Source organism: Tribolium madens, unplaced genomic scaffold (assembly GCF_015345945.1).
Source record: "Tribolium madens isolate multiple individuals breed KSU strain unplaced genomic scaffold, Tmad_KSU_1.1 Scaffold_19;HRSCAF=116;Tcas5.2_LG9, whole genome shotgun sequence".
Classification (NCBI taxonomy): Eukaryota; Metazoa; Arthropoda; class Insecta; order Coleoptera; family Tenebrionidae; genus Tribolium; species Tribolium madens.
The window spans coordinates 10614375-10634533 of record NW_025400983.1 but is presented as its reverse complement, the minus strand read 5'-3'; the positions used below and the strand labels follow the sequence as shown (position 1 = coordinate 10634533).

General features: G+C 35.0%; 2 protein-coding genes across 2 annotated transcripts; one reads left to right on the top strand and one right to left on the bottom strand.

Moving 5' to 3' along the window:
• Positions 1–531: 531 nt before the first annotated feature.
• On the bottom strand, positions 532–6820 carry LOC123015489 (microtubule-associated protein futsch-like). Its single transcript, XM_044415238.1, has 12 exons — positions 6649–6820; positions 6379–6596; positions 5829–6325; positions 5604–5776; positions 5444–5554; positions 5250–5392; positions 4978–5200; positions 4757–4928; positions 4388–4578; positions 1211–4339; positions 1033–1161; positions 532–983 (listed from the first exon to the last, which is right to left on the bottom strand). The coding sequence occupies exons 1-12, from the start codon at positions 6730–6732 to the stop codon at positions 600–602; spliced, it is 5454 nt and encodes a 1817-aa protein (XP_044271173.1). The 5' UTR covers positions 6733–6820; the 3' UTR covers positions 532–599.
• A 346-nt stretch (positions 6821–7166) lies between these two features.
• Positions 7167–17847, top strand: LOC123013486 (proteasome adapter and scaffold protein ECM29). Its single transcript, XM_044412013.1, has 19 exons — positions 7167–7282; positions 7420–7550; positions 7601–7717; positions 7772–8040; positions 8089–8218; positions 8266–8405; positions 8454–8723; positions 8788–9225; positions 9276–9492; positions 9545–9743; positions 9793–10764; positions 13371–13545; positions 13595–13883; positions 13931–14173; positions 14225–14569; positions 14620–14935; positions 16527–16804; positions 16855–17018; positions 17075–17847. The coding sequence occupies exons 1-19, from the start codon at positions 7252–7254 to the stop codon at positions 17805–17807; spliced, it is 5457 nt and encodes a 1818-aa protein (XP_044267948.1). The 5' UTR covers positions 7167–7251; the 3' UTR covers positions 17808–17847.
• Positions 17848–20159: the final 2312 nt, after the last annotated feature.

Here is a 20159-nt window from a genome sequence, read left to right as displayed (position 1 = left end):
GGCATGTTCGGAAAGGAGGGGAGCGCTAAGGAGACGCCTGAAAGCTCCAGAGATGAAGAACGAGAGAAGCGAAGGTTTGACAGTAAGAAGAGTAATATCACAAGCCGATGTAAAAGGCTTCTATGGAATATTAATTAAACCTTTAACTTTTTAAAAGCGTGTTAGTTTCTGTTAATTCCTCACATGTTTGCCGAAAACTTCCAAAAACATTTACTTTTAAGTGTCTATAATTAATAACTAAAAAGATACCTTTTAAATAACCCTATGTTGTGTTTGTAATAATCCTTCCTCATTAAATAAATAAAACTGTAGGTGAAGTAAGGATAGGTAACCCAGCATTAACTGCTAAAAATTGAAAACAATGTAATTTCATGTATGTATATCAATAATTAACAATATTTCGAACAAATGTTTGAAAAAAAAACACGTATAAGTTCGGCGTTGGTTTGCGGGTATAAGGAATTTAACCCYAAATGTAAACATCAGGAGTAGTATATTAGGTTCATTAGGTATAATTAACAAAAACGCTAGTTGAATTAAAAGTTTTATTAAATATATGAAACAGAATCCAAATATTTCYAGTAAAGTACACATATTGATTATACAAATTCATTGCTGGCTAATCTTATCAAATCAATTATAAACCTATTCCTATTGTCGCCTTCTATATTCYCAAAATAACTTTTAATGAGCTTTTTCATGCTATCACAATCAAATTTAGCRACCTGGTCATGAATCTGCTTTTCTATTAATTCCTGATTAGCAATTTTATTATTTCTTGCTTTATCAAGTAAATTCGTTATAAGCAATTGGTCATTAATCTCATCTGGGGAAATCACTTCCACAATGTCAGGAACTTTTAATTTTTGTATAAGAAGCTGAAGTGCTTGTTTGCCTTTGCTAGTATCTTCAAAATTTGAATCCCAGAAATCTGTAAAACTAAAGCGCAAACCTTCACGATCAAGAGCACTTGCTTCCGGTTTCTGAAACAAAACATTAAAAATATCTAAAACGAGAATAAAAGAAACCCACCTTTTCCAACTCTTCGTCCACATTATCAGTATTGTCTTTGTCATTTTGATCATCCTCGAACTCTTCCGACTCGCGGATAAAAATCTTCTTTTCGGTTATAGCCGGATCGGAGAAATTAACCCGCTTGCGCTAAAAACCACACTTTAACATAGCCAACTCGCAAACCTTTGTTACCAACCTTAGGGGCTGGTGCCACTTCATCGACGTTTTCATTCTTCCGCTTCAAAATCCCACTAGCAGGAACTGTTAACGGACTCGGTACTTCCCGCGAAAAAGTCAAAATATCCAAAGTCTCCTCTTTTCGCATTTTCATCTTGCACACTCGGCTCACACTCGGCGACGAATGCTTATTTCCGAACCATCTCCGATTCGAATTCGGAACTTGTACGTTCGAATTAGCCATTCGTAGCAATCGTGCAGATCGCATATTCGGCACTTGACTCGGTTTGGGCGTTGATGGYGCCTCCTCCTGTTCGATACTAATCGGAGAAATGTCTGAAGTACTGTTCAAAAATTCGTTCGTACGATCCGGAGTGTCACACGTGACCGGTGATCCAGGTAAATCYTCGGTMGTTTGCGATTTAACCGGACTTAGAGTCAGAGTATCAGCCTGCTGGATTTGCTCTTGTTCCGGRGGGGTTTTCTCATCGGCTTTAACAGATTCTAGAGTCAGCGTGTCGGCGGAAGTGTCATTAATCTTAACTTCTTCTGTAAAAGTCACTTTGGTGATCATCTCATCGACGTTATCCAACGATTTGCTGCGTTTTCGGAGTACTATTGGTTTGACATTTTTAGGAGTGCTTTCACACAGTGATTGATTATTTTTATTTTTGTTGGTTTGCTCTGAATGCGATTTAGGTTTACTGGGGGTTGTGAGAACTTCATCAATCGTCTGTTGTTTTAAATTACGATTTAGGCGATATCGCGARTGTAGTCTAGTTGAATGATTATTCTGAGAAGCTTGCGAACTCTCAATAACGTCTTCAAGAGATCTGATATTCTCGAAAGATTGTTTACGACGWGATCTTCGCGAAGGCAGGGGTGTTGAATCAGAAGTTTCACCGATTTCAATACTTTCATTTGACTCTTTACTTTGATTTAAAGGTGTGATTACTACAGTAAGAGTTTTATTTTTCGATTCCGGAGAAGGACTTTTGCTTGTTGGAGTAGGACTTTTACAGGTTAAAGGAATCAGTGAAGGTGGACTACTACTTGTCGGACCCGGATTTACATTGGTTGAATTTGGTGTCAAACATGTGTTTATCAAAACAGAACTCTGATTGGTTGAAACCGGAGTCGGATTATTACTTGTCGGAACCAAACTTTTATCAGTTGGAATCGGAGTCGGAGATCTAGTTGTCGAAACTGAACTTTTACTAGTCGAACTACTAATTGTCGGAACCGAACTTTTTTTTGTTAAAACCGAGGTCGGACATCTACGTTTCRGAACTGAACTTTTACTAGCTGAAACCGGAGTCGGAACAGAACTTTTATCAGTCAAAATCGGAGTCGGGCTTCTATTTGTCGTAACCGGACATTTACTGTTCAAAACCGGAGTCCGACATCTACTTGTCCGAACTGYTGAAACCGGAGTCGGACTACTACTTGTCGAAACCAKATTTTTATCAGTCACAACCGGAGTCGGACATCTCTTTGACGGAACCGAACTTTTACTATTCAAAACCGGCGTCCGACATCTACTTGTCCGAACTGGTGAAACCGGAGTCGGACTACTACTTGTCGAAACCAAATTTTTATCAGTCAAATCCGGAGGCGAACATCTATCTGTCACAACTGAACTATAGTTCAAAACCGGAGTTGGAAGTGAACTGTTGCTAGTTGAAACCGGAGTCGAACAACTACTTGTCGGAACCGGATTTTGACTATTCACAACCGGGGAAGAACTCGCGGTAGTTTCCGCCGTGATATGAGAGATTTCTTTTTTGATTATTTTTTTACGTTTCTTGATATAATCACTTTGGTCCAAGCAAAGTCCTTTTTTTACCCTTTTTACCGGTTTTTTCGGTTTTGCTGACGGAGCATCCTCCTCGGTTTTAAATTCATAAACGTCGTCAGACTTGTCTTTAGGGATTTCGGTTTTTATTTGTTGTTTTTTCGCGAAAAGTGTTTTCTTTTTTTGCAGTTTTATCTTAAAAGTGGGTTTATTCATGGGTTTTGGATTTTTCCGCGTCCTGGAACTCCGCACAAGTTTTTGAATTGTTATTATCGGTATTTTGTTTTGGTTGTCTTGTGCGTCAGTTTTGCCTTCTTCATTTTTTCGGGAATTTTCGACTCGTTTGTCCACTAGCGCCAACAAATCATCCAAACTCCTTTTTTCTCTTTTCATATGCATGGATGTCGTTTGAAAAAAATCTAGTTTGCGTGTCTTGATTTGTCGCTTGCTTTTACGAATCGATGTTTCTTCGGTGTTTTGGATGATTTCATCAACCACCTCGGAATTATCTTCATTACTTTGTATGCCGTTCTGATTTACTTTCGTTGTTTCCGATTTTTCTAGTTGTTTTTTCACGGCGTTGTAAAGTTTATGTCGTAGTTTTTTTGGTTTAGCAACCCTACGAATTTTAGTTACTTTTTRTACTGTCTTCGGTGACGCCTTTGGTTCAGTTTCATTACTTTCAATTTTTTTCTCTCTATCAAACAGACTACTTAATTCGGAAGCGAAGGAATTTAAAGACGTTTCTTCCTTCATTTCCTTCAAAATATCAAGGGTCTGTGTTTCTGTTTCGTCATCTGACCGTTTATCTTTCATGGAAGGGCTTTCTGCCTCCTTTATCTTGAAGAAATCTTGACTTTGACTTCGAGTCAAATCTTCATATAAGGCAGGTATGTCGTCTCTTCTTCTTGACAACATTTCTTTCTGATGTTCGTTCAGATTATCCAAATCGAGTTTAACTTTTGTATCAATTTTGACATAATCGGAAGAACTGTCTTCATTTATGGATAGAATTGGTCCTTTTTTCTTCCCTCTAAGCGGAGATACTTTACTTTTTGATGTTAGCGGCAAGGTCTTAAAAACATTGGATTGGTTTCCTAATTTTTTCGCTTTTGGGGTAACATTAGCCATGTTGATTATTCGCAAAGATCGAGTACACTTCATAAATGGATCTCGTTCGTTTTCTTTTATTTCCAGCAACTCAATTAACTGTCTTGCACTATTAACAATTGTGTTGTCATCGTTTAACATGAGTGTTTCGAAAAATGGAATTAGACGTTTAGAGAACTTCACCAAAATTTTCGTTTGGCTGTTTTTCAAATGAGTGGCCAATTCGTCCAAAACCGAATACTCCTAAGCAACAAATAATGAGAACAAAATATTTTGCACAAAAATATATACCTTATGAATTGTGATAATATTCTCTAAACAGCTACACAACTTGTTAATAGCCTCGTCGTTACCTTCACACTTATAAAAGTACAAATTTTGGTGGCAATAAAACAGAATCGTTGAGCTTAACTTCTTAACATCACTTTTGGATAAATCGGGCAAATTAAGGATTAGCTCAACAAGTTTCATTAATTTTGCCACTAAAATAAATGCCTATTAAATTTCCAATCACAGTAACTTATTTCTGAAATTCAATTGGCAATAATGAAAATATGAAAACCGACTAATTTCATATCTTCTGTCCCAACAATATTCAGTGATACCAATTTAATTTCAGAATCATAAGTCACTGTAATCAGGAATCAAGAGAATAATTACCAAAATCCTTGGTGGGATTGGTTTCCGCTGACGAAATCAGTTCTAAAAATTCCACTATATTAGAGCCAAGTGTCTGATTATCTAGGAAGAGTTTCGCAAGCTTTTGGAGAAAAATAATTTTCACATTTTCTGGCTTACATTCGAACAATTTGACCCACTTCGATTTGACGCTCTAAAATTACAAAATTAGTACTATATTTCTCAATTTTCAAAAATTGTACTGTTGCATCTTTAAATTCGTGAAGATAACGGACAGGCCAGATTAAACAACGAAAATCTTCAAATGAGACTAAAATTTTGCACCAAATACTGCTTAGGTGGTTTGGATTTGCACATTCTGTGTCGCTTTTGAAATAATTAGAAACCATGTTGTGAAATTTGCTGGAGTTTTCAGCGTTCAAACAGGAGTGGACGAATTTCAAAATGTAGATTTCTAAAAAAGTGCTACAATTTTTTACAATTAGAGAAATATTTTTTGTTGTTACAAATATACCAAGTCTGAAAATTGATCATCCATAACAAATGTATCGCTACTGCAAAAAGCATGTCTCTGAACTCGTCTATGAGTCTGTCACGGACTAGTAGCACTACTACGTTTCCTAGAACTAAATATAAAAAATCGTTCTGTGCGGTACTCTGTAAATAATGCATTTTTTATTGTCAACAAATTAAGATAATTGATATTACTTCAAGCGACTTTCTCAATAAATTATTGATTTGTCTGCAACACTTCTCCTTTACATCATCGCTACTTTGATGAATTAGTCGAAGAAGTGATTTCCAAAGGCACTGAATAATCTGTAAAAAGCAATGAGACGAGACCATGATTTTTTTTTCAATGTCTTACGACGCCAATAATAGACTTCTCTTGTTTACAATTGTGGAGTAAAGTACAACATTCCATAACAGAATTAATTAAAATTTCCGCAAAATTGTGAAAATTATCGTTGGTAACTAACGGTTTAACCAGCTGAAATTCGTCACTCTTCAAACACTTTACCAGAGGATCGTGTGAATGACCTAGAATGCTTAAAATATAATTTCATCTTCTCTAAATATAACAAACATTTACCCAAAATTTCAAGCAACACTTTGGTACCTTTACAGCAAACTTCTGGAACACTTCTTCCCTGTCTTGTCTTTTCAGAATCATTTTTCTCATCAAATGGTTCAAAACAAAATTCTAGAAATTCTTTCAAACATAAGGTTGCTTTATCTTGCAATTTTTCCAACAAATAGATGAAAGTATCACAACGTTTTACTATAACAGTAGGCGTTCTAGCAAATTTTGCCTTCATGGGTGTCACTAGCAACTTAATCTGTTTCCCACCGCAAAGGTATTCCATGTTTAGACTACTATTYTTTATTAATTCTATCCAACAATCATAAGCTTTTAATCTCTGTTCTGTAGAGGAGTTGCGAAAAGCAACTTCAACTAGTCTCAAAAGTCTATTAGTAGTGCTTAGTCTTGAATGAAGCTTCTCACTACATAACTTGATTAAAAATATCCAGAGCTTGTCCCAATTGGGGTAGTCACTGTCTCTCAACTCACCAACAACTTTTGTGTACCTTAAATTTGTTACATTAATTCAAATTCAAACATTTCTTGTATAACAACTTACGTRTCTTCGATTTCACTAAATACTTTATCTTGTTCTTTGGTATCTAACTTAGTAACATTAATAAACTGGAGGAAATGAAAACCAACCTCAATCAGTTCATCTCTAAGGGAATTATCTACATTTTCATCAAATACAGCGGGTACAATTTTTGTTACAAAAAGATTAACACACAACTCTTTGGGTAAATTASTTGTAAAATCCTTAACTGCTGTTTTCACCTGGATTAAAAAAATATTTTTAATAACCACTTACACTGAACATAAACAAAACCTTAAAAATCTCAGTCCTGTAGTCTGTAAACAATTTGATGGGATCGAAGTCCCCACGTTGCACTTGTTCTATTATTTCGTTCATTTTAAAACCGTTTATTAAGATTGGTTAAAAAATTTATTTAAACTCACAAAAACTAATTCTAGCGTCGCAATGTCAACGCGGGAATTTTCTGTCATGGCTTCCAAAGAGGGAAGTTTGGTTGTGTACGGTTGGTTATGGTGCTAATTTTTAAAAAATTGTTTTTTAATAAAAAAAAAACATAGAGCAATTTAACTCACTAGCGGAGTTAATTGCTAGAGTTTTAAAGACTCTACACTTTAAATCGACAATGCTTTTTTAAATAAAAATGAAGATTAAAGTCACTGTTAAAGTCCAAGTATGTTTGCTTGCGATAGTTCTCGCGACCGAATATTGAATTCTACAAATAAGAAATTAAGTAGATATGTACTAATTAATGGGATCATTAAATATTTGTATGTTGGTTAATTAGCAATACCARGAACTTGATACTAATGATTTTTGCAGTGTCTTTATTTTTTTTAGGACATTATTTTTTGACCTTTGTTAACTTGACAGGTGACAGCTGCCAAATAAATAAATATGGCCATGGCGGACTCTGCAAATGAATTAAGTGAGTAATTTAAATAAAAAACTTATTACGTATTAAAAACATGTGTACGCTCTTTTAATTATGTAAACACACACGATTGTATACATTTTTAAAAAAATTTTGGTTCTAGTGTTTATTTTTTGGAAATGATTTTTCAGTGCTCTTGGAGCGGGTCTTCTTGCGTTTGGGTTCAGCTGACACTGATGAGCAACTTCAAAACCTCCTTTCCAAGTTCTTGACACCCGTTTTATTAAAATTGGCGTCTCCTGAGGAAAGCGTTCGCAAGAAAGTAAATAATAATGACTCATCAAATATACAACATTGACTGTTATTTTTAAGGTAATGGAACTTTTAATACATGTAAATAAACGTGTAAAAACTCGGCCCCAAATTCAGCTACCTGTTGAAGATTTGATAAAACAGTATCAAGACCCTGCATCTACCTCATTTGTCACGGTATAGTTGTATCACACTAAAAATGCCTCCCACTCATACTTTTTTTAATATCAGAATTTCACAATTATTTATATGAAATTGGGATTTCCACGATTGAGTGTTGACAGACAAGCCGAACTTGTCCCAGTTATTTTGAATGCACTTGAACAGAAACCTGTTGCTCACTTGGACAGCATTCTTTTGCTGGTTATACCGGTGTTAGGCAGAGTTAAGGTCCCGACTGAACCGGAGAAAGTGGCCACTTTATTTGGCTTGAATGAGAAGCCGCAAATTGCCAAACATTTGCTTGATATGCTTTTAGATATGCTTCTGTTGCCTTATGGGTAAAAAAAATTGATGAGTTAAAATTAAATGTGAGATATGTATTGTAGAGCCCTATCACCTCAAACGCCCGAAAATGAGCAAAGATCTGTGTCTCTCCCTGTGCCCCCCTGTATGAGCCAACACTCCTTCAAACGCATTACTTTAAACAATCCCTTAAAACCTGAGGAACTAGAAGAGGTACACATTTGAATTTTGTTTCTCTACAGTCATAAATTAATTTTTAGATTAAATTGGGAATTGTACGATTTTTGGCACATGGAGTTTTCAAAGACGAGGATATTTTAATTCACCTCGTTGTRGCAGCCGCCGATACGCGATTTACTGTAGCTAATTTAGCTGATATGGAATTGAAAAAAGTCGTCGGGTAAACCGTTCATTTGGTTTTTTTATTGTGTTACAAGCGTATTTTTAGCTCTGTTGATTGGGGTTCACTCAGTGTTGTAATGCCCCTATTTAGCATGTTTTTGGGTTCCCAATCGAAAAGTTTGAAAGAGGATCAAATCAAATCACCTGCTAGTACCAGAATAAGGCTTAAACTTTTAACTTATCTGTGTCGGATCACAGGAAAAGCTTTTGCATTTCCAGCTTCGATTCAGTTGATTTTTGACTCCTTGTATGGCAGTAATACCAACACAAGGCTCAAGACTTTAGCCCTGAACTTCACTATGAATCTTGTAAGATAGTGAGTTATTATTCCTAAGTATCTAGGTTTCTTGCARACTACAAAGAAAATTAATATGTTTTAGCGCCGACGAGGGCCCCTTGAGCAAAGTAGCCCCCGTCTTGCTGTCAGGCCTGCAAAAGCTGATTAAAGAAGGCGAAGAAACGCATCAAGGCCAAGCCTATGTCTTGATTGGGGCCCTCGCCCAAAGATTTCCGAAAATTGTTTACCACGACATAAATCTTTTGGAAACGTTTTTCAAAAATTTGGAATCTGCCAATCCCGACTTAAAATTGCAAATTCGGGAAGGCCTTTTAAATCTAATTCTGGCATACAAGTATGATGTTTATTTGGAAGAAGCCGATAAAGACGGTCGCTTGAATATCCTCTTTGCTTTAATCAAATTTCGGATGAGTTCTGAAGAGTCAATGGTGAGGTTTGTGGCTGTTAGAACTCTAGCTACGATTTTTCCACCAGAACATGTACCTTCAAAGTATTTGTTGCTTTTATTGACGGGTGATAGGTAAGTCTAAAAATTTGTTTCCTGTGTTCGTCATGAAATATTTACTTCAGCAAAGATGACGTTTCTGCTGAAGCTTTTAAAGCACTTTATGGAACGTCTCGAAAGACCGAAATAGATTTATCAAAAAAGAATAAAATAATCACTCCTCAATTTCCGGAAATTGTTAGTTATGTCTACAGCGAGGCGGAAAATTTAGTCAAAGATTCCTCAAAGCGGTTTTCGGTTGGAAACCACTTTCTTCCATTCGACCTACGAACATATGTTGAGGTATCAAATTAATAATCAAAGTTTTTCTTTCGTTACATTGATTTATTTCTAGTTGATTATTTATTTGAGACTTTGCTTGATCCGAAATTTGGAAGTACCTCTAACTCGCGATATTTTGAACCACCCATGTGAGTACACACCAATTATTAGACAATATCTTCAAGGTCTTTACGACCAAAACAAACCGATTGAGAATAATCCAATTCTTCAATACAGTTCTCTAGTCAAGCAATTACTACTAGTTAATCCTTGTAAGTAATAGAAAAAAATAAGTATGCGACACAATTAACGTAATTTTAGCTGTAGAATCACTAAGTTGCATGGTTGAAATAATCGGTTGCGTCCCACAATTAAGTTCAGTGTTTTTCAAGGACACGCAGTGGGTACGAGATCAGTTAAATTCGACCAAAGAAGAAGTCCGAGAGTACGCTTCTACTCTCTACTCTCTTGTACTTAGTACAGAATCGAAGGTATTCGACAGTGCCATTGATTATTTGTTGAAACAAACCGAAAGTAAAAATTTGGAAGCCCAACATGGCGCCCTTTTGGCTCTTGGTTCCTGTCTTCAGTTCGCACTGACGTATACTTCAGTCAGTCGCGACATACCCAAGAAGACAGTTTCTACATTAGTCACGTTTTTGAAACACCAAAACCCATTACTTGTTGGCGCTGCTTGCAGTAGCCTCGGTTTGATAGTACAGAAATCTGCATTACCTCTGGATGACGGTAAGCCGAAAGAGATGGGGAGTCCCGACGCTAAACGTCCTGCTAACGATATCATAACAAAGATAGACGTCGTTAATCGTTTGATGGACGTGATGAACAACACGAAATTGTCGGCGAAAATCCGTGAAAAGGCTGCAAAGTCTTTAGGACTGATGTGTGTCGGAGAGAAATTCCCGCATGCTAAAGAGATAATGCAAGGGCTGGTTAACACGTCGAAAGATACGAAAGACGTGGAGGTGCACTTTACGATAGGGGAGTCGTTGGTGATGTGTTGTCAGAGTGTGTGGTCGCCGGAAGCACGAAATGCGTGGACGACGTTTCCGAAAGATTATGTTCCGAATACGAGTGAAGCGATGGTCGATGATAATTTGGATTGTTTACTGGATGAGCTGTTGAAGTTGGCGAGACTACCGCATCCGAATTCAAAGCAAGCGTCGTGTATTTGGTTGTTGGCGATATTGAAAGGGTGCGGAGAGAGAGAACCGATCACGAAGAAGTTGCAGATGTTGCAAAATACGTTTATGGATTTGCTGTGTGAAAATAACGGTGGGTGGCATGAAGAAGTTTGCACGGGTCGGATTCTTCCTCCATCTGTTAATTTATGCAAAAACAGTTTTTTTTTTATTTTGTGAATTTATGCAACTTGTAATTCAATATTCACATTTCTCAACAACTTGAGACATACAGGCTGATCCAGGGGTCTGTAATCGGTACATAACTTTTTTGGTATTTGATATATTGACATGCCGTTTCCACTTATTAAAGTGCGCCAGTTAAATACATTTTTACTACATTCAGGGTGTCGAATCAAAGATATATATTTTTMTAATAGAACAATATAAATTTTTACTTTATTAAATAATATAAAATTTTTCTTCTACGTAAAAAAATAATGAAACTTTGTGTAAACTATTATAGGTCTATCTTTTTTCGTTTCGGAATTATTAAACTTTTTGTTATAAAAAGTACCGACATATGAAAAATCACTACGAAGTCGTCTGTGAATATTTTCCGACAAATTTGCGAAAGAAAAAATCAGAATAGCTTGTAGTTTTAGAAAATAGTAGACTTTTAGTTCACGTACGCAAACACTTTACTGATTACTGCGTGTGCCAATACGAATAAAGTTGAATAATTCTTTTTATTTTGTACTCAATCTTCTTCTTCTTGGATCTTCTTGGTATGGAAACGATGAACAAAAACACGATTAGCCCGTCACACCAAACTTTTATTTTAATAGCACAAAGCTATTAAAATAAAAGTTTGGTGTGACGGGCTAATCGTGTTTTTGTTCATTTGTACTCAATGTTAAAGAGTGCTTTTATCAACTAATTTTAGTAGATAAAGTAGTCTTTTATCGTCTAGTGAAATAAAGTAATTTTTATCTACTGTTTATATTCAAGAAATTCTGGTAGGTGAGTACAAAATAAAACGAAATATTATACACGAAGATAAAGATTGTTTATCTATTCTTGAAATAAGTTCACTCGTGACTTCGTCACTTAAACTTAACCTTTTCACTCGTAGATAAACCATTTTTTTATCGTCTTGTATAATAAATAACCATTTTTAATGGAACACCTTTTATATTTTTTTCACCTATCAATAACATTTTTCCCAAGCTTTTCAACAGTATGCGGTTTGTATAGTAAATTTAAAATATTTCTTGAAATTAAAAAAAAAAATACAAGAAAATTTGTTAGTTTTTTCAGTAGGCTGATGTCAATGCTGTCAGCGAATCTGAAAAGTCAAATGACAATTTATTTTTTACACAAAAATATTTTTTTTAGTAATTATGGTGTAGAATAACAACACAATATTGATTGTTGATCATAAACAACTTTTTTTGAAAAGCTCGAGAAATATTTAGAATTTACAATACAAATCGTACATATCGTTGAAAAACTTGTAAAAAATGCTATCTTTACGTGAAAACAAATGCAGGATGTTCCATTAAAAAAGTTATTCAACTGTTTCGTAAAGTGCAGTGCGTGCTTGAATTAAAAGTCGACTATTTGCGAAAAAAGCTGTTCTAAATATTTCTTTTTGCAAATTTGTCGGAAAATTTTCACAGCCGACTTCGTAGTGATTTTTCAAATGTCAGTACTGTTTATAACAAAAAGTTGAATAATTCCGAAACGGAAGGAGATAGACTTATAATAGTTATAATAGTTTACACCACTGGCTTCTTAATGAAATGTCTCAATATCCTGCCGGGGCATTTCGCAAAAAATGCATTGGAGAAGTGATTCTGAGTTTTTTCTTAGTTACGGGGCGAAAATCTGAATTATTATTAATTATTAACGAAAAATAACGCAACTCTCTTAAAAGCTAGGAAGGAAAAATACGACAAAACAAGATACACAAGGAAGAATTTCCCCGAATTAAAGCGCCAACGGAAATCAGTTGAATTCAAAAAAGGGCCAGGTGTGAAAAGGATTATTTTTATCGAGACGGCGATGGTTTACACAAAGTTCTATTATTTTTTACGTATAATATAAAATGTAGTGTTCTATAAAAAAAAATTTCTTCACCCTGTATATAACAAAAGTATTATTAAATGGTGCAGTAGATCTACCGGACGTRGAAACGACATGTCAATATATATGTCAATATAATATATATCAAGAAAGTTATGTCAGCCTGTATATTACAAGTTTTTTTTTCTATTAATCAAAAAAAATATACTGAAATTTGGATGTAATGATTTTTTTGTATACGCTCCCGAATATAAGTTATTTAGTCTTTTCCGGACTTAATAAAATAGTACATAAAATGGTTATTTTAGGTACTCAATTCCCAAAAACAGTTTTTCCGGATGAAAAAGTGAATTTGGTTACTATGATGGCGAATTTTGTTTAAGTAATAACAGGTGTGAATTCGTTTTTTGGGAGCTTTAACAAAAAGTTTGTTTGTAAGACGTACCTAAAAGGTTTTTGCGGACTCATCTGCTCGGCTTTGCCTCGTCCGGAAACAGCAACGATTCGTCCGCAAAAACTGTATTTTAGGTACTTGTAACAATAATACTTTTTTTCTGAATATTTACTTAAAATTAGTAAACGTATCACGATATTCTTTTAACGAAATTTAAAAAAAACATGGAAGAGTCCGACACTTGTGTTTCTTGCATTTTTCTGAATCAAAATTTCCAGATATTGTACAAGATGCAGCCTCTAAAGGCTTATGTGTCGTTTACGACACTTACAAATCAGAAGAATTACTCACAGCACTAGTAAAACAATTGACTTCTGGCACTAGACAAGTGACCCAAGTCACAGACGATACGAAATTGTTTGAAGAGGGCCAGTTGGGTACAGCTCCGACTGGGTATTTAATTGCAAAAGAGTGCACATTCGGGGGTAATATTTTATTTTAGGGGTAATTTAACAACATACAAGGAACTGTGTTCACTGGCGTCCGATTTAAACAAGCCAGATTTGATTTACCAGTTTATGCATCTTGCAAATCACAATGCAATTTGGTGTTCGAAAAAAGGAGCAGCTTTTGGTTTTTCGTCAATAGCTGAGCGTTGCGGCGAAGATCTGAAAGCACACTTACCCTTAATRATACCAAAATTGTACAGATATCAGTTTGACCCAACTCCTAARATTCAAGCGTCGATGCACAACATTTGGAGGGTGTTGGTATCCGAGCCGCAGAAAACTGTATTAATGTGTTTYTAAACTGATTTTTTCTATCGTTTGGTTTTCAGTTGGATCAATATTACGATCAAATTCTTGTCGATCTTTTGGAAAATTTAAATTCGGGCCAGTATCGAGTCCGCCAGTCGTGTTGTCTCGCTTTGCAAGATTTCCTCAAAGGGGCTGGAAATCGCTCGATCCATGACTGTATTAACTCAATGGATGAACTCTGGAGCAAACTGTTCAGAGTRATGGATGACCATCACGAAGCCACGAGACTCACAGCAAATAAAACCGCTCGAGTTTTGAGTAAAGTAAATAATTTTGGTTTAGTTTGGGTCAGAATTGACAGTTTTTTTTTATAGTTGTGTATCAGAGGGTGTGATGTAAGTCAGGGTAAAGCTGGCATGAAAATGGTCGAAGCGATTCTACCCCCTTTGTTAAACAACGGAATCACGAATCCTGTCGCTGAAATTCGTCTGATAAGTCTTCAGACTATTTCAGAACTAGTCGGTTCAGCAGGATCACAGCTGAAACCATTTTTGCCAAAATTAATTCCAGCACTTTTGCAAGCCACAGGTGAATTAGAATCGACGAAACTGTCGTATTTGAGCACCATGTTGGGGGCTCAAAGCCAAGCTCAGGAGGCTGTAGATAGTGCTCGGGCTTCCTTTGCCAAATCACATTTCACGACGGAAACGGTCTCGAAAGTAATAAAATTGGGAAATCGTGTTTGATTTCTTCATTTTGGGGATTTTAGAGTTTGCAATACGCCGATGCATCGATTTTGGAAGAGTTGATTCCGAAAATTGTTGAATTGTTGAAGGGTTCAGTTGGGTTGGGAACGAGAATAGCCTGCACTCATTTTGTAACACTTTTAGTGGTACAAATGGGACAGGATTTGCAACCTTATACTGGAAAATTGCTCGCAGCACTTGTCAATGGTTTAACCGATAGAAATGCAGCAATAAGGAAACATTACGCAAGTGCTATTGGACATTTAGTCTCAACTGCCAAGGAATCGAGTTTGGAGAAGTTGTTTTCCAAGTTGCAGCACTGGTACTTTGAGCGTGAAGGTATTTATTGTTAAGAWAAACAGCTGTCTGCATTTTTATTTTCTACAAAGGAAAATTGAATTTTTAGGGTTTTAAGTTGTTGCGAGTTTTTGATTTGATTTTTATTGCATACAAAATTAGGTAGTTTGTTAATTGAGTGTTATGATTAACTTCAATACATTGTAGTTTTGCTTTTTTATTAATTTTTAATCGTTGTTGCACAAACACCTTCAATGAATCTTTCCAAAGTGCGCCCTCAAGCTTTTTCCCACACTACAAATTTCGAGGCAGTGGTGTAGTCAATGTTTTTTTTTTACATTCAATTAACTAAATAAATAAATATACCACCGACTAACATTAAAAATTAACACTAATACTTAAAACTAGGCCGATTATTTAAATAAAACTGTGTAAAAGAAACTTATTAAAAGCAAATATCAAAAGACAACTTGGAAAACACGGAAACATGAGACGCCTATGGTATCAGCTGATTCGAAAACTTGCGCATTGATTACACATTTAAGTGGGAAATTCAGAATAGGTCGTAAAAGGTTTGTCCAAAAGTCCAAAATCAAGAGAAAAATAAACTTTTCTTTCCACTGAAGCAGACTAATGAAGTTTTAATTACAGATTTGCTCTGTAATTAAATTTGCTTGTGTGTGTTAAATTTGCTGTATGTCAGTGGCGGCTCGTGATCATTAAAACTGGGTAGGCTGTGTTGACCCCTTCCCCCTCATCTAATACACAACTTTTTCTAAAATTATTATGTATATGAACATACTTATACAGGGTGCGCCAGAACTCGCGCCCCAGAAAAAATGCCATATAAAGTAAGATACCAGAAACATAGAAAGAATGTTAAAAAAAAATTATCTATTTTATCTGATCATGCCATTTTACTTTTCGACTTGTCATTTTACTTGGCATTTTACAGACATACGTTTTCGAATTCAAGGTTGACTCGAGTAGAAATTATCTTGATCGCTCGATACAATATTTTTTTATTGAATTCTTTTTACGAAAAGTAAATAATTTTTTTCTTAATTTTTGTTATTGCTGTCGTATTTGACTTAGAACTTGAWGAATAATTTATTTTTAAACATAAAATTTTTGTGAATTAACAAAAAGGTTAAAAAATAATATTTGTAGTAGATCGAGCAGAATCTTATACGAGTATGTAAGATAAATRTTTCTTAAAAAATGTGTCCACAATCTCAGGTCTAAACAGTATAGGCTTGCCCGGGTTGAACGCCTGATGATTACGATTTTAGAGGTGGGACGCAAGAGGAGGTAGTGTTTATTTTGCATACCCATCCTCGGCGCATCCTGCTGCTGGGTCGTCAGTCGACTCGAATTTTAATATTTAGTAAAATCCTCGCAGTTGGAGGGTTATTATATACGATTTTGTTAGCGTACCCAGTTTGAAAAGAAATTCGAAAAATATAATGGAAAAGTTTTAAGCTTTTTATCAGGCACATGAAGTTTAGTTTCTTTTTTAGTTTTACTATTTTGCATTCTTTGTTGAATTTTTTGAATTTTGTATCGTATAATAGGAACTGCCGTCCCTGACGAGCCGCCACTGCTCTATGTTATTATTTTGTGTGAATTTTAGACGATTCTATCCGGTCGGCATGTGCTCATACGATCCAATCTATCGGAATCCACAACCAGGAAGTGTTAAAAACGCACTCGGAGGTGATTTTGCCCCTTGTGTTTTTTGCAATGCATTGCGAGAAAACGCCGGAGACAGAAAGCACTCTCGAGGTGTGGACGGAAATTTGGTCGGAACACAGTCCGGGGACGGAAACCGGAATCCGGCAAAATATCGAAGTCATCTGCGATATCCTGAAAACAGCGTTAGAATCACCTTCGTGGACGATGAAGGCTCAGGTCAGTAATAAAAAAATGCTTTAATTTCACATTTAATTCGGTCGAATCAGGCTGCGAGTGCCGTTTCGACGGTTGCAAGCAAATTAGGTACAACGATGGATGCCAAACATAGGAATGCCCTGATAAATATTTTATTAAATGGTTTATCTGGACGGACATGGAATGGGAAAGATAAATTGTTAAAAGCGCTCGCTAGCATTTGTTCAAATTGCAGGTAAGACGGTTTATTGTGAAGAAATTAAGTTTTTTATTGTAATAAACGTGTTGAAGGGATTCAATTAAAGAAGATGATAGTGTTAATGTCGATTTGATAATAGATGCTGTGATTAAAGAGAGTCGAAAAGACGAGATCGGGTATAAAATAAAGGCTTTGGGATCTTTAGGGGATGTTTTATCGGCCCTCGAAGTAGACAAGTTCGATGAGGTCTATGCAATAATTCAGTCGATCTTGACCGATGATAACGCGGTTAAGGAAGAAGATGAAGATATTTCATCGGAGGAAATGGTGAAGAAACGCGAGAATAACATTAAGTTGAAAGAAACAGCTTACGAAACTTTGGGTAAAACATGGCCGGCAAAAAGCAAAATTACTCAAGATAAATACGGGGAAATGTTCGTCGAACATTGCGTTAAATGCTTACCGTGTATTACACGCTCGGTACAAGTCAGTGTGGTGTCAGCACTGTATAATTACGTCGATAAACTCATTTTATTAAACGAGGATTTGGTTGCTGACGATAAGAAAAAGTTGGAAAGAATCGTCGATAATATCATAATTGCGATTAAATACGCTTTAGGAATATCAAAGCACACGAGGCTTCGGAAGGAGTCTCTCAACGTCGTGTTCTGCATGGGTAACAAACTCAAGCAGAAAAACCACGAAGAGGAGTTTCGCAAATTGCGTGAGATGTTCGACCAGGCATTGGTCGATATTTCTGGTGATAATCAACCGGAAATCAAGTCGAGACTTACAGATATTAAAAATTTGTTGAAGACCAATTAATTTTTAAGTTTGTAAAGTTTCAAATAAACGAATTTTTCGAGTGGTGTCTTTTATTTTTTCGGTAGCAATTATGAAAGAAAGTGAAATTGTGACCTTATTGAAGGTGGCACTTTCTTTCAATTCCATTTATTAGCATCCTATTCATAATTTGTTACTTAATTGGTTCAACTTTCATTGTTACTTTGCCTTAAATTATCGTTTAATTACAGTGAACTTGATCATGACGGGACTTCGCGTTGTTGTTCAGAGATAAACCGGCGGTGGAGAGAAAGCGAGCTTTCAAGCCATAAACCTTATTTTTTGACTTTCGTTACATTTTCGTGCACTCCTGGTAAATCCCCAGGCGGTGCAGAAATCATTTGCAATTTTTATCTATAATTATTAAAGAAAAACTTGGTATGTCATCTTAATTGTTTAAAATTTCTCTTTAATTGTTAGATTTAGGCCGGCCCTTATTCGTATTACTGCAATTTTATTTTAATTTATAACTTTCACAGTAGGAAGTTAATTACATTGATAATAAGCAAAATCCCATTGGAAAAGAAAAAAWTAATATTGGGATTTAGAGATGAGTAATTGAGTTCTGTGGTGTAATTTCCGTCTATTATTAACTATTGTTGCAACTACGACATATCTATTGATAATTCGAGGAAGCAAAAGGTGCACTACAATGTGCACATTGTTGTGAAAATGAAAATAATTGTTTTATTATATTCTCTTGCGGCTATTGTGCCACATGCAATATTTTTATTATATTGAAAAGTGCATTTGTTTGGAAACTTTCAACGGCAAAACCTCAACACGGAAGAAGTGCCATTTTACAAAAATGCATGTGTAATATTTATACACAGATTTTTATCATATGGAAATAAAAGTTTTCTTCACTCAAAAGTTGCTAAAACGGTTGTATTTATTTATTCATTCAGTTGYGAAATATTTTTTAAACAGTTAAATGCCGACTTACTACCGAAGCGTAAAAACAGTTTTATTTGCGGTGAAGTCGAACATTGTTTTGTAATTTTATGCGTATATTCCAAAAAAATCATAGCTGATAATTTCGTTTTTAGATATTTTTTCGTGATTTAATAAAGCAATTGATCTTGAACAAATCTCAGTATAGTCATATCTCATATATTATAAAAAACGAAAGTAGATCACGGTTACGGTTTCAAGTTACATATTGGCTTATTTTGTATACACCAAAATAAAAACCTCCTACATGTAACTAAGTGGTTAGTGGTGTAATCAAGCTACAAAATCTGTAATTTACCAACTGAGTATTTTTTTATATCTATATTGTATTCGCTTTGATGCAATTATTGCATCCTCATATAAAAAACATGGCTATTAACATTTTTATATGCTAATTTGTAGTTTACATCTATAAAATTTGGAAAGTTAAATTGATTAATTTAGATTTAATCAGGCATTGGGTTATATAATTGCTATTATTTGTGGATTAATGCACTTCAAAGTAGGTCAATTTTAAAGTTGCAAAATTTGTGTTCTTGTAAATTGTTTAAATATTTTTATTCAATTTTAAAATTTTGTATATTTCAGAYAAAGTCTTTCCAAACCTGTAAAGTAATAAAATAAATGAAAATGTAATACATACTGGTATAGAGTGAATGTTTATTGAAAGCCGGTTTATTATGCACGGTTTTAGCCCGATTGAAAATAAAAAGAAGCGAAAGGAAGAGCTGCTTCCAAGGTGTTTGTTTTTCAAATGCTGAAAAGTGATATGTTTAAGCTCGTAAGTTTCAGTTAAAAAAGATTTGACACTGAACACTGAAAATATGTGAAGATAAAGAAAATAAAGTGTATAAGATACTGTGTGCTTTGTGGCGAGATACAATCAAGTGTTGTGGTAAAATTTAAAGCATCTTTTTCGATAAAAAGTACATACTTTCTCTTGTATGCACGAAAATRTTCGCTGGTTTGGTACAAAAGTGTTAATTGTATTTTGAAACAGTTTGATCCGCTGAAACATTTGTAATTCTAAAAGGAAAGATTGGTGCGAGTGATTTAGACCTTTGAGAATAAGTGCCGAGAAAGCTGGTGTAAAATTGGTTTTGTTACAAGGATGTAATGCGACTACGTGTTAAAGTGACACATACAAGATTTAGGGAGGACTTAACACAATTTRTCTTGCAAAGCTTTGAACATTAGTTTACTTAAAAATATTTTTCCTGGTGATCTGGATATAACAGAATATTGCGGCATACTTGAAAATAACACAACTTGTAAAATAACGAACATTTATACACCATGCAGAAAACGCAAATTTACAAAAATGTGTACCCAATAATTAAATAGTTACCCATTTTCAAATAATTAATGATAAAGAAAAAA